Source organism: Pseudomassariella vexata (genome assembly GCF_002105095.1).
Source record: "Pseudomassariella vexata strain CBS 129021 chromosome Unknown BCR38scaffold_5, whole genome shotgun sequence".
NCBI classification, from domain to species: domain Eukaryota; kingdom Fungi; phylum Ascomycota; class Sordariomycetes; order Amphisphaeriales; family Pseudomassariaceae; genus Pseudomassariella; species Pseudomassariella vexata.
The window spans coordinates 148,651-161,228 of NW_024467960.1; the positions used below are offsets into that span (position 1 = coordinate 148,651).

The window sequence follows — 12,578 nt, forward strand, 5'->3', positions numbered from 1 at the left end:
GTATATAAAGACGATGAGAGATACGGCATCTCGGAGCCAAAACCTAGTATTCAGCACCTAGGGGGTATCAAGACTACATAGTGAAACCTTTCGCTACTCCATCATCATTCATCAAGCTCGTGTTTCGGAGACCAGTTCTCCGACAATTCCTTTCAACTGCTACCCCTTGTCGCCTCACAGGACATAGACTTCCAATTGACACATGTCCTCTATGCCAGCTTCTTCAGCTGTCACGTTGGGTTCCAAGAGCTCACCTTCAAAGTGTAGTTGGATTTCCTTGCCTTCTGGAACCTTTTGCATCCGTTGGAAGGCTCTCATAATAGTATGAATCGTGACATCTGGAGGAACGCTCAGTTTTTGTTCACCCATGTCCTTGGATTTCAACACCAGCTTGATGGTGGACACTTTCTTGACTGGTTCTGGCTCTGCATCGTCCCCGACCTCTACATCGTCGTCCATTTCTCCTAGGGCACGCTTCCTCTTATTCTCTGTTTCAAGCTCCCAGGCGTCGAACAACTCGGGCGTCCATATCTCTATCATGAGTTGTTTTGGGTCTTTGAAGCCTTCCTTGCCGCTTTCCCAGGAAGGGAAAAAGTTCCCTTCACGGTCTGGTTTGAGACCCAAACTTGCGATGGTGGTGTGGTCGTACAGCTTTCTTCTTTTCCAAGTGAGAAACACGGACTGCAAGACGGAGATGGGTAAGTCCACCTCCCCTTTTTTTAACTGCTTCGCAATCCATGACTCCTTTACTATACTCAGCTTCTGGCTTGTCTTGATTTGGATTTTGATGGGTTGTATGCCCGGCAGACGAGGAATGAGTAAGGCCTGAACGACAACGTCGGTTGGGCGCGCGTCGGGGTTGGCTTGTAAAGCCAACTGCTCCGCATGGGCAGCAGCAACGCGCTCTTGTGCCTCGCGGACGTATCTTTCTATTTCTTCCCTTTCTTCGGAAGGCTCTTCTTCAAGCTCGAAAGGGTCTCTAACGTCGTCATCGACAGGCGCTTCCCGATCCTTTTGCGCCATCTCGACCCGCATCTTCTCCTTGCCTTTGACGGCACTCGTACTTGCCTGCGACTTGGAGCCGTCGTCATCATCACTGCTGTCGAGAGAAATTATGTGAGCATTGCGTGGGACCTTCGCCATCGTCGTCATTGAGCGAGTAGCGTAGGAGGTACGTTGCGTGGGTTTTCGGGGAGTGGAAGTCGATGATTTGCGTGTCAATTTTGGTGATGTGGATTGAATGTAGGGCTCTTCATCAGAGGATGAGAAGAGGCGTTGGCGCTTCGAGTCACCATGGCTATTTTCCTGTTTCTTCTTGCCAGAAAACGGCTTGAAGTCTCCTGATTCCCTTCTTGGTTGCGTCTCAACATCTGGTTCGTCCCCTTGCTCCTCCTCTGCTACTCTCGTTAAGCGTGCTCTCTCTGCTTGCGCAGCCTTCTCGGCGGCTTGTTTTTTCTGCTGCTCGAAGAAGCTGCCGGAGCGCTTGAAGAGCGTGAGGCCATCGTCTTCGTCCTTGGGCTTGTCGGCAATAGTGTCGAATGGCGACGCCTCTCCTGACCTGCGCTTAGCAGTGCGCTTAAAAGGAAGTTTCCTCTCCTTTGGCGCTGAAGTTGAAGAAGACGTCGGGGTGGACATTATGGATGCGATTGAAGGAAGCGCAATGAGGTTACAGTGAAGAGTTCGATATAAAAATATAACAGCGGCAGCGTTGTCGCAACTTTGTCAAGACAACTTCAGGTAGCGAATTAGCATGCTTTTGTTCAAAGGGCATCAAAGTGACTCGAAGGTGAAGCGGTACGTGAAAGCATTCCCAGACTTTGGCTCGAATGAATCTCGACGTTGCCGGACCCCGAGGCTCTTAATGCACCAAAAGACGCGAAAATACCGATTGCTATCAGTTTCTGGCGATGCGGAAGTCGCGACCCCACGTGCATCTGATTAATTATCTCTTGGGGGCAGCTGCTCCACTATTGTGTGTACCTCGTACCTTCACTCGTACATCAGAAAAACGGACCCGGCTAGGGAATCACCCACGCACCTTGCTTCCACAGTCCTACTTTCTTTGTTCACCAGCTTAAGCGTCCTACAACATCGTTTTCAGATAACTTCAAATATGGAGAACGGAACTGCTTCTCAAGGTGAAGGAAGAGATCCCTCGGGATTCCTGGCTGAGATCATCGGAAATCCAGTCACAGTCAAGCTCAATTCGGGCGTTGTTTATAAGGGTCAGCGAAATTGCATATCTTGCTTTCTGGCAGGCTGAAACTGGAACAAACAACTGACCTACCAACTCAGGAGAACTGCAATCTGTTGATGGCTACATGAATATTGCCTTGGAAAAGACGGAGGAATATGTCGATGGGGTAAAGCGCAGGACGTATGGAGATGCGTTTGTGCGAGGAAACAACGGTGAGTGGAGGACGAAATTGTCTATGTCTAAGCCATTCTCACAGTTGTTTCAGTCATGTACATCTCAGCCGACTCATGATTGTGAGACACCCCGAAATGATGAAGTTGTGTTTGGGGTTGGGGGCCCTTCAGTCACAAGCTACGTCTTTGGGCTACGTCGGTTTGATCAAGAGTTCAGGAAGCCAGGTGGTTACAACCATCAGATATCGTGCAGGGTACGAGCAACCAGACAGAAAAGGGAAGGCGGAAGTCATTTGAGGCAGTAAGCTACTTTCCATCTGAATGCGATGGCTGTGGGAGTCCTTCGGCGTGGGGTTTCATGTACTGCATTCTGTGTGGTGGTCTATAGCCTATCGGTCCACACTATAGCCTATCGGTCCACACAAAATACGTCAAACCATGCAAGGCGATCTCGCCCTTTCTGTTCCTCTCCACATCATCCATTGCCAGTGCCTCCTTGAATAACCTTACTACATTATCCCTATCTTTGCCCTTCAGAACCGCAACTTGGCTCAGTGTATTGAAACGGGACCACAACGCTTCCTCCGAGAGCCAGTTTGTCCACTTCACTGACCCTTCCCCGATGGGCAGTGAGAAAGTAGGCAAGTGATCGGCAATAGTCTTCTTTATGACCTGGAAGGGATTGCTTGGCAAATCTTGATCAAACACTCCTCTCCATTTCTACTCGACCGTTAGATTGCAAGAAAGCCAGGTCGGAGGGGGGTTGCCAACCATGTGTCTGAATCGAGGCTGTCCGTCTTCAAGCGACCAGACAAGGTCGTTAAGTTTCTGCTCCCATTTCGTAGAAGCTTCCCATTCGCGAGGCTTGTTGTCTGCGAGGCTTATTAGCACAAAAACCAAAACTACGGCTTAGACACTCACAGTCTTCCACGTTCCATATAGCACCAAACACGGCGCCTGGGCGTAAAGCTCGATGGATTTCTCTCAGTGACTCCGGTGTGGAGAACCTGACATAAAATCAACATAAGAAGATGTCACTAGCTGCCGCTATCGTATCAAGAATGAAATTAAAGTCGTACCAGTGAAAAGCCTGTTAAATTCATTGTGTAAGTATCCTCACATTGGTACCAGTCGGCTCAGTGCCACTAATGACGTACCTGTGCCGCAATGCAAGCATCCCCCCATTCTTCACTGACGGGCATATTGTCTGCGGTGCCATCAATCACTTCAACAGCTTGAAGGTCCTTCTCGACGAGAGTCTGTCTCATCCCCTCATGGGGCTCAATGGCTTTGATGTTGAAGCGCTCAGTCCGCTGAGCGAGTAGTTTAGTGAACTTGCCCGTTCCCGCAGCGATCTCGACCACGTTTGATTCGGTATATCCCACGAGCTTCAAGTGCGACAAGAATTGATCAACCGCTTCCGTTGGATAAGACGGGCGGTATGTGTCGTAAGCTGATGCATCCTTGAATCCCTCTACTGCCACTGCGGGCAAATTGTAGGACGTCATCGTCCAGCAGGTCGTCCTTACAGCTCTTGTGTGATATCTCGTGAAGAAGAAAAGCTCCAAAAGACACTAAGTTGATCTCCTGATTTTACTAGCTGGGAAATCCCCCAACTTCCAGTTACAGCATACCACCCAATTCCCGATAATCGGCTTAAGATCATGGTTTTCGAAGCTATCAGGTAGATGGCAAGCAGCAAGGCGGTTGGCACCCGATTATGCAAATAACAGATCACGCATCCAACCGGGGCTGTCAATTGGCAGCGACAGGGGTTCATGTTGCCCGCCCTGTCAGCGGGCACTGCAACTCCACAAGGTACATGCAAGGATCCACATTTAGCGGATCGTAACTTAACAGGAGCACGCCAAGCTGGCGGGTTCCAACGCAGGTACAAACTTCAGATGGCCAGCTTATCACTTCAGTTTCCTTGCTCAATTTTTTAACATTCTGATGGCCAATCCATTTGCTTCTTTTCCTCAGAATTCTGTTTCAATTCCATGAAAGCTTGCTTCTCCTCCCTCTGCGACACGTTGGCTTGGGGTGGTAACTGGGAGGAAGCCCATTAGCCTCCATAATGCTTGGGCATTGTTTGCTACATCTTTTTGTATAATCTCCTTGCCCCTATACGTTCTCATGCTTCTCCAGTCTCGACGCCTTCGGCGTATGTATACGCGCCGCCTCGTGGTGGTTCTCTTCGCTCTTTTCTTCATCGATGCGATACATCTGATATCCCAGCGACCCGACACCTACCGAACACCGCTGGACCAGAAGGCGGCACCTGCTTCGAAAAGGCCAACCGTCTTCATAGCTTCTGTACACCGAAACACCGAAGAGATACAACGAACAGCGTGGAATGACGCGGTTCTGTCGCTGGTGGACTACCTCGGCCCGGAAAATGTGCACATCTCGGCAGTGGAATCGGGATCGCAGGAGGGGACAAAAGATGCGCTAATGGAACTGAAAGCTGGGCTCTATGCTAGGGGGGTTACGAACGATATAAGTCTCGGTATGACTGTATGGGAACAACTCGACGAAATCGATGCGCGACCGCCGCCCGGCAGTCGAGAGCCGGGGTGGATCTGGAACGCGCCGGAGAACCAATTCGAGTTGCGCCGCATACCATACCTTGCCAAGGTTCGAAATGAGGCCATGGAGCCCTTGGACCGACTGGCAAGAGAGGGCAGGCACTTTGACAAGGTTCTATGGCTGAACGATGTTGTATTTGATGTGAGAACATATGTCCGCTCGGCAATGCAGGACTCAGTAACTGACCCTTTACTTCCAGACCGTGGACATTGTTACTCTTTTGGAAACCCGCAATGGCGAATACGCCGCCGTTTGCTCCATGGACTTCAAGTCCTCGCCGTTGTACTACGATACATTTGCGCTCAGGGATGATTTGGGACTAAAGACAGCTTCTTTGTACTGGCCATGGTTCCAGTCGCCAACCTCGAGAGCATCGGCTCTGCGGAACGATCCAATTCGCGTCACTTCATGCTGGAATGGTATAGTGGCCTTCGACGCCACGCCGTTCTACGCGAGTCCGGCTCTGAAATTCCGAGGCATCGACGATAGTCTAGCAGACATGCATCTGGAAGGCTCAGAATGCTGTCTGATCCACGCTGACAATTCTCTAACAGCAGAAAAGGGGGTTTGGCTGAACCCTAACGTCCGCGTAGGTTATAACGTTAAGGCATACCGCCACATTAGAAGGAACCAGTTCCCCGGTCCACTCTGGGCTGTGGTAGGGGGGTGGGCTAACCGACTTGCGAGCTGGCGAATGGGACTTCAAACGTCGTTGGAAATGCGCACTGTCCGCCAGAGGTTAGAACAATGGGTCGCAGAGACACCAGATGGAGAGCTGCCTCGAAGTGAGCCCGGGGAGGCCTGTCTTATTAACGAGATGCAGATCATGTGGTCAAATGGTTGGAAGCACCTGTAAAGTCCGAACGCAAGTAAAACCAGGTACACACCTACGCGCCCAAAATCAATGCAAAATCAAGTTCTATTTTATCTTGTCTGTTATTCATAAGTACCAATCATATTTGAAATCTGACTACACAGTATACACTGGCAAGTAAACCCACCGAATCCCTCTAAACGCCTACATTATGACAGTAGATCCTCGCATTCCTAAAACCAATGCCCACCCTATTTATTGTGCCAAGCGAAATTCCTCAGGCCATCCCAATCGTTCGATTCTCTGTAGATATAATTCATGCTGCTCCTCAAGCTCGGCTGCAGATCCTCAGGATGGTACCGGAAGAGGTGCATGACCATTGCCCACGAGGTGGCTGCAAACACGGGCCAGGCATAGTGGCTTATCTTAGCCGAAGGACCTTGCTGCGATACCAAGGGGAGTCCGTGACCCGGCTTCACAGTCAACCGGGCCAGTGCTAGGACCACACGGGCAAAAACGTAGATGACGATCTGCTGGTTGACCGAAGATATCTTGCCTGTGCGAGGTGACCGCCCTCCAAAGACGAAGTAGCCGCCAATGAGGCCGGCAATGAAAGTATCGTAGTTTCCTGCAGGTACATATCTCATCAGCCCCCATAGGATCGGTATACATGTACCACCCGCTGCATTTCGGGACAAGACTTACCCTCCTTCCCCGGCGTCGCGCCAAAGTTTTTAAGCAAATAGCACGTGAGCTTGTAGATCGTCGCAAACTTAGCCAGGTTCCGCGCATGCGTCCGCGTCGCCTTGAAAACGAGGTTGACCTTTTGTCGGAGGGTGCCGGATCGGAACAGAAACACCATGACGAGCGCGTGCGGGAAGCGCACTTTGGCTCCGTAGACGGCGCCATTGCGGGCGCCTTTCACGATCGCGAGGAGGTCGTGGTTCGCGGGGTTCAGGATGATGCGCTCGATGGAGGCCTGTAGGAAGGTGTAAACCATTGTTAGTGTTTCTCTGCTTTATTCTTTCATGACATTTTCTTGAGAGTATTGAGGGGATATTGAGCGCCGGCAGACGCACCTTGAGGCTCTCTACGACAGACGACATCTTGCCTCGGTTATTTCACTGAGCGGAGGAAGGTGACAGCAGGTTCGCGCGCGGAAGAAGATGCGCTGTTCGATAGTTGGGTCGCTATAGCCTCATTAGTGTATCAATCGAAATTCTATGTTCGATTTGTTGGTTAGGCGGTACAAATTACAATGATTGCATCAACTTCATCGGGGGTTGAAAGGGGTGAGGAAATGGTCCCATGATGACCTTCGCTGTTGTCGGCACCCCGTCCGGCATTCCCACATGCTCGGCTCAAAAGCTGGGGAATGCGCTAGCCAGGGGCCCCGCGAACGAGATCTGGTGCCATGACGCAGTAGCAGGAGGGCCCTGCACTTCGACTCAGGCTGTTCATTGTCAGGTTTGCATGTGACAGCGTACCTATCATTCCTGAACATTATTTCGAATTGCCAGAATTGCTGTCTCCTCCTCCGGTGAGGCTGTAGCCGCTAATCGAGTGATCCACAGCTTCTATACAGAAATAAACCCTTCTATCTTCTATCGCCTTCGCAGGCAGGTGCGATGGTACAAGTACTCCAGCAACCATCGTTTTTGATTCAAGAATATTAGCAGCAAACGCTTGATTATCTTTTGCTACATATTGAGGGATTCAACCCTCAGATGATGACTCTGTACAGATCCTGTATTGGTTACGATGCTCGATGCGCAGTGTGATGTGTGTATTGACTGCTCGGAGTGCTATATGAGAAGTTACATTTAAGGTAGGTAGGCAGGTGCCGACCTTTTTATCTACACAAGCGATTTCACTGCCTTAGGCACCACCTCAGGCACCACCTCAGGCACACATATGGTGCTCAATCCCACACATATCTGTGTAGCCGGACAAACCCATGCAAGCATGCTAAAGTAGCTATAATTGGCACCTTCTTCCACTATCTAACCGCACCTAACGAACCAAGTAATTACGCATTACAGTTTATCTTATTACCGAAATAACCTCTACAATCGTCAACAAGTTTCACTTCACATCATTTGCAGGCGGCCATTCTGTAGGAGAAAAATCACGTATCGTTGAGTATTAATCAGCAATGGCTCGGCTGGGCAGCACATTCGCATTATCCAAAATCCCTCCTTAATATCTGCTTGTCAAACTTGGCTCCTCCCAAGCCCCAGCTACTTGCTTTCTTCCGACCATATTTAACCATCCAAACTACGTTCCTCGTTCATTTTACAACATCAATCCAACCTGAAAGACTTAGGCCTTCCGATCTCGCAAATTTCCTAATTTCAGATGAAAACAGAGATCTTCTTCATCTAATCTATCTGTCTTAACACCACAAACCATTAATCACTGAACCTGCAAGCAACACCACCCAACTCATTCGGACTCCGGCGACGTTCTTAACGGAGTCGCTCTCTTACCCAAGGACGAACTGAAAAACGCTTCAAGCGTCTCGACGAGACTGTTCTTTCCCTGAATTTCTCCTGAGGCATCATTCCTTGTCAAACCCCCATATTTTAAAGCCGAGACATCTCCAAGCTCAACACAAATAAGCAATCTAGAAGCTGCGACTCGAACTACTACAGGCATGTCTTCCCGCAGCTTTCCAAAAGGCAACACGTGTCTGTAGTTTCCTATCTTAAGCATATTTTCAAAGAATAGAGACTGAAATGTTGAGAGGCGGAGAGATTAAGAGCTATACTCTAATGCTTTAAGAGCGGTAGCGGCGGTAAATTTTCTATAATACCGAAGCTAAGGCAGTGCTAGAACACCATTTTAAGGGCTCAAAGGCTTTCCTAGAACGTCGACGGGCCGTTATAATTTCGCCCGCTTACCCGGGGTAACCTTCCTTCGAGTCCTACTTATCGTTAATTACTACCTTTTATAACAATTATACCCCCCTTCTAATATAGTCGACCCCGACCACTAGGTCGTTACCTCGAACCTAATATACTTATCGGTAACGATATATTATATCCACACGGAGCTAATATATATTATGAAGATTATACCATCTTATTTACTAACTTATCTAATATCACCGTCGATTTTAAAGTTAAAGTAAACAGTATCGTATAACGTGAATGTACACCGAGCTGGCCATGACACCGAGCTGGCCACTTTCATGCGCCAACACGACCGGCCAACTTAATCTTTGATTTTCTCAACAACCAATTATGGCAAAGTCATACAACGAAGCAGACTTAATGCTAGCCCTTCAAGCTCTCAAAAATGACCAAAAACTTAGTCTCCGACAAGTGGCAAAAACGTACCAAGTCCCCCGAAGTACCCTCCAAACGCGTAAAAACGGCGTACCTTTCCGACGCGGTATTTTGCCCAATTCACGAACTATGACAGAATTAGAAGAGGAGGTCATTCTCAAGCATATACTGGACTTAGATGCACGAGCGTTTCCGCCCCGGATTGCTGATGTGGAAGCAATGGCAAATTCTATCCGCGCGACACGTAACGCAGGGCCCATTGGAACGCGCTGGGCCTCGAGGTTCGTCGCACGTCGCAAAGAGTTGAAAACTCGTTGGAACCGTCCTTACGATTAGCAAAGGGCCCAATGCGAAGATCCAAAGCTTATTGCAGATTGGTTTCGGCTTGTTGCGAATGTTATCGCGAAATACGGTATCCAAGAGTCGGACATCTACAACTTCGACGAGACTGGATTTATGATGGGCAAGATCTCAACCAATATAGTAGTTACGAGCTCCGAACGACGTGCCAGGCCGAAATCAATACAGCAAGGTAACCGGGAATGGGTTACCGTAATCCAAGCGGTCCAGTCTACCGGTTGGGCGCTGCCGCCGTTCATCGTTGTTGCGGGCCGATACCACCTCTCTTCTTGGTACGAAGACGACAACATTCCGAAAGATTGGAGAATTAGACCTAGTCCAAAAGGATGGATGACTAACGAGATCGGTATAGAATTTATTAAACACTTCGATAATTGTACGAAAGATCGAAAGTCCGGGATATATCGATTGTTAGTGTTGGACGGTCACGAGAGCCACGTTTCCGGCGATTTCGAGCTATATTGCAAAGAACACAAAATTGTAACTTTGTGTATGCCTCCGCACTCATCCCATATCCTCCATCCACTTGACGTGGCCTGTTTCGGTCCATTAAAGCGGGTGTACGGCCAGATGGTAGAGAAATTGATACGCCGGTCACTAACACATATCGCGAAGGAGGACTTCTTTCCTATCTTCAAAGACGCCTTCTTTGCAGTTTTCGGCGAAAAAAACGTTCAAGCTGGCTTTCGAAGGGCAGGACTTGTTCCACTCAATCCAGAAAGTGTGATTTCAAAGCTGGACGTACGATTACGGACCCCGACGCCTGTTGGCTCCCCAGAAATCGCAACCCGACCGTGGGTATCAAAGACGCCACAGAACCCGATAGAGGCTCATGCACAGTATACTTTTTTGAAAAAGCGCATCTCCGAGCATCAGAATAGCTCTCTGACGAATATTTTCTCAGCTGTCGACCAGTTTGCGAAGGGAGCAAAAATGATAATGCACGAGCTCGCCCTCGTACGGGCCGAGTGCGCTGAGCTTCGAGAGGCAAATAAGATGCTGAGCCGGCGCCGGAGGACTAAAAAATGCAATTACGGGAAGGAGAATCAATTATTTTCCAAGAATGACAGGACCTACGGGACTCTAGGGAGTTGGCGACGCAGATACAGCAAGAAAAGCGCCGAAATGGTAGTCGCGCAAAGCGTGTTGAAACGCGCCCAAGGCGCTGTGGTATTTGCAACGAGACTGGGCATAATGCGCGAACTTGTAAGATCGCATTGCCATCTTCTGGAGAGGAAGATTCAGAGTAGTTTCAATTGATTTACGGCGTTGTGGTTTTACTATCGTAAAATTTCTATGCGAGGTTATGTAAGGGTGGCCAGCTCGGTGTACATTCACGTTAAACTAAAAAATAATAATTCAAACTAATCGGAATCATCTTCCTCGTACGTATCTTTATCATTCTCACAAGTACGAGCATTATGTCCGGGCTCTCCGCAGATCCTACAGCGCTGTCGGCGTGGTTCGGCCGGTCTCGTACGACGACGACTTACACGTATATCATCCTGTAGCTGCTGTTCAATATCCCGTTGAGACTGTAAGTCCTGAGCGTCTCGTAAACTAAGATATCCTCCATCTTGTAGCTGTCGATTTTTAGTCCTTCGACGACGGCTTAGCTCTTGATTGGCCTTCCGAAGTGTAGTAACCTCATCCTCAAGTAAAACTAACCGATGCATAACAGCCGTCGCACCACGTGAAAATTGGTCAATAGCCGTAAGTATTGTCGTCGGGGAGCTATTCTGATGCTGTACGATTCTGTTTTTAACGTATTCAGACTGGGATTGCGCCTCGGGAGGGTTATTTGGAGTCTTTGATTCCCAGATTAAGGGGGCGCCAGACGAGCTCCCAGGAGGTGTAGGCGTATGTAGCCTAATATCCAGCTGTGAAATCACATATTCCGGGTCGTACGGAATAAGTCCTGTCCCCCTGAAACCTGCCTGGATATTCGACTTAGTTATAGTCGTACGATACGCCCTATAGAATGCCGAAAAGAAATCCTCCTTCGAGATATGGGTTATATGCGCCCGTATTAGGTCTTCAATTTCTTGACTAGATTGTCGAGTATCGCGTCGAGATAGTAGTCCGCGTTTTCGGTTAGCTAGAGTTGTACGAGGGACATTGTAGAATTGGGCAGCGCGTCGGATGCTTAATTCGGGTTTCGATTGAAGCGCCTGACACGCTAGAATCATGTCGCTTTCTTTCCAATTCGATCCCATCTTGGTATGTAAAGATGAAAGTAACGACAATGACGTCATCGCGAGCATTCTACACTCATCAGAAATCATACAATTTGAAACTACACAACATATCTACAAGACAACCTGAAGGCACGAAGGAAAAGAAAAATAAAATGAAGGACGGATAAAGAGCTTTTGCTTTGCAATGGAGATGACATTGACATTCTCTTTGAAGGGGGCATTGTTAGGCAACCTTGGTGGGCTTTGCTAAGACCACCAAGGTTACTACGTGACTTAGCCCTTTGGGACTAAATCCAACCTTCGTGCTCCATAGGACTAGATAGAATGTCATGCTTTTACAACCTCACAAATCTTTGACCACCTTTGCGTGTAACAGTCGTTCTTCCGATACGGGGTCCTGTGATCCTAGCGAGTGTGTCTACTCCGGCCTACTAACGCGCCTTCTTTATTAGTCCAGGTTCAATAGTTCGTAACACTTATATTTATACGTACGGCACTGTAATGAGGCAGAGGCACATAGGTACGAATCAAGGTTGCATATCAGTGCATCTCTATTGTTGAATACTAAACTAGGGAAGAAAGAGAAGGAAAGGGTTACAAGTATGTCTGGCCGTTCTCCTATTATAAGGGGAACGCGCTCGTCCAGATCAGGGCAGGCCATGTCAGGATGTCCCTGCTTATCATCCATGTGTCAGTCGTCACAGGCACAGGAGAAGAGAGAGAAGCGAATACGGCTAATACGGCCAGATACGTAATTATAAATCGAATTATTTCTTGAAAATTAATCTAAGCCTAATAAGAGAGCTAAGACAAGATTTGAATGAAAAAGATATTTATTATTAATGAAAAATGTATCTACAGCTTAAAATATCGAATTTTAGTGTGTTTTGTGTCACGGTGAGCACAATTGAAGAGTCAAAACACTCTAATGCACTGTATTGACTTAACGATTCTCGA

General features: G+C 48.4%; 5 protein-coding genes across 5 annotated transcripts; 2 read left to right on the forward strand and 3 right to left on the reverse strand.

Moving 5' to 3' along the window:
* Positions 1-87: 87 nt before the first annotated feature.
* Positions 88-1,990, reverse strand: BCR38DRAFT_428358 (uncharacterized protein). The gene has a single exon (XM_040859895.1). It carries the CDS (start codon positions 1,633-1,635, stop codon positions 175-177), a length of 1,461 nt encoding a protein of 486 aa, XP_040716761.1. The 5' UTR covers positions 1,636-1,990; the 3' UTR covers positions 88-174.
* Positions 1,991-2,113: 123 nt separating this feature from the next.
* BCR38DRAFT_456505 (uncharacterized protein) lies at positions 2,114-2,488 on the forward strand (the record flags this gene model as incomplete). The annotated part of the gene is made up of 3 exons (XM_040861920.1): positions 2,114-2,225; positions 2,296-2,409; positions 2,463-2,488. 3 exons carry the CDS (start codon positions 2,114-2,116, stop codon positions 2,486-2,488), a joined length of 252 nt encoding a protein of 83 aa, XP_040716762.1.
* Positions 2,489-2,772: 284 nt separating this feature from the next.
* On the reverse strand, positions 2,773-3,878 carry BCR38DRAFT_407809 (methyltransferase; the record flags this gene model as incomplete). Its single annotated transcript, XM_040858207.1, has 5 exons — positions 2,773-3,090; positions 3,142-3,242; positions 3,292-3,377; positions 3,450-3,460; positions 3,528-3,878. The coding sequence occupies 5 exons, from the start codon at positions 3,876-3,878 to the stop codon at positions 2,773-2,775; spliced, it is 867 nt and encodes a 288-aa protein (XP_040716763.1).
* Positions 3,879-4,536: 658 nt separating this feature from the next.
* On the forward strand, positions 4,537-5,815 carry BCR38DRAFT_338908 (polysaccharide export protein; the record flags this gene model as incomplete). The annotated part of the gene is made up of 2 exons (XM_040855654.1): positions 4,537-5,100; positions 5,159-5,815. The coding sequence occupies 2 exons, from the start codon at positions 4,537-4,539 to the stop codon at positions 5,813-5,815; spliced, it is 1,221 nt and encodes a 406-aa protein (XP_040716764.1).
* A 47-nt stretch (positions 5,816-5,862) lies between these two features.
* Positions 5,863-7,100, reverse strand: BCR38DRAFT_464889 (peroxisomal membrane protein 4). Its single transcript, XM_040862682.1, has 3 exons — positions 6,853-7,100; positions 6,479-6,752; positions 5,863-6,401 (listed from the first exon to the last, which is right to left on the reverse strand). Exons 1-3 carry the CDS (start codon positions 6,877-6,879, stop codon positions 6,025-6,027), a joined length of 678 nt encoding a protein of 225 aa, XP_040716765.1. The 5' UTR covers positions 6,880-7,100; the 3' UTR covers positions 5,863-6,024.
* Between the last annotated feature and the right edge of the window lie 5,478 nt (positions 7,101-12,578).

Excerpts from the sequence above, each read along its gene's own strand:
- BCR38DRAFT_428358 (XM_040859895.1), bottom strand. The coding sequence starts at position 1,635 with ATGTCCACCCCGACGTCTTCTTCAACTTCAGCGCCAAAGGAGAGGAAA.
- BCR38DRAFT_464889 (XM_040862682.1), bottom strand. The coding sequence starts at position 6,879 with ATGTCGTCTGTCGTAGAGAGCCTCAAG. Across the intron at positions 6,753-6,852 it reads CTGTCGTAGAGAGCCTCAAG|GCCTCCATCGAGCGCATCAT; the intron begins GTGCGTCTGCCG and ends ACCTTCCTACAG. Across the intron at positions 6,402-6,478 it reads CGCGACGCCGGGGAAGGAGG|GAAACTACGATACTTTCATT; the intron begins GTAAGTCTTGTC and ends ATGTACCTGCAG.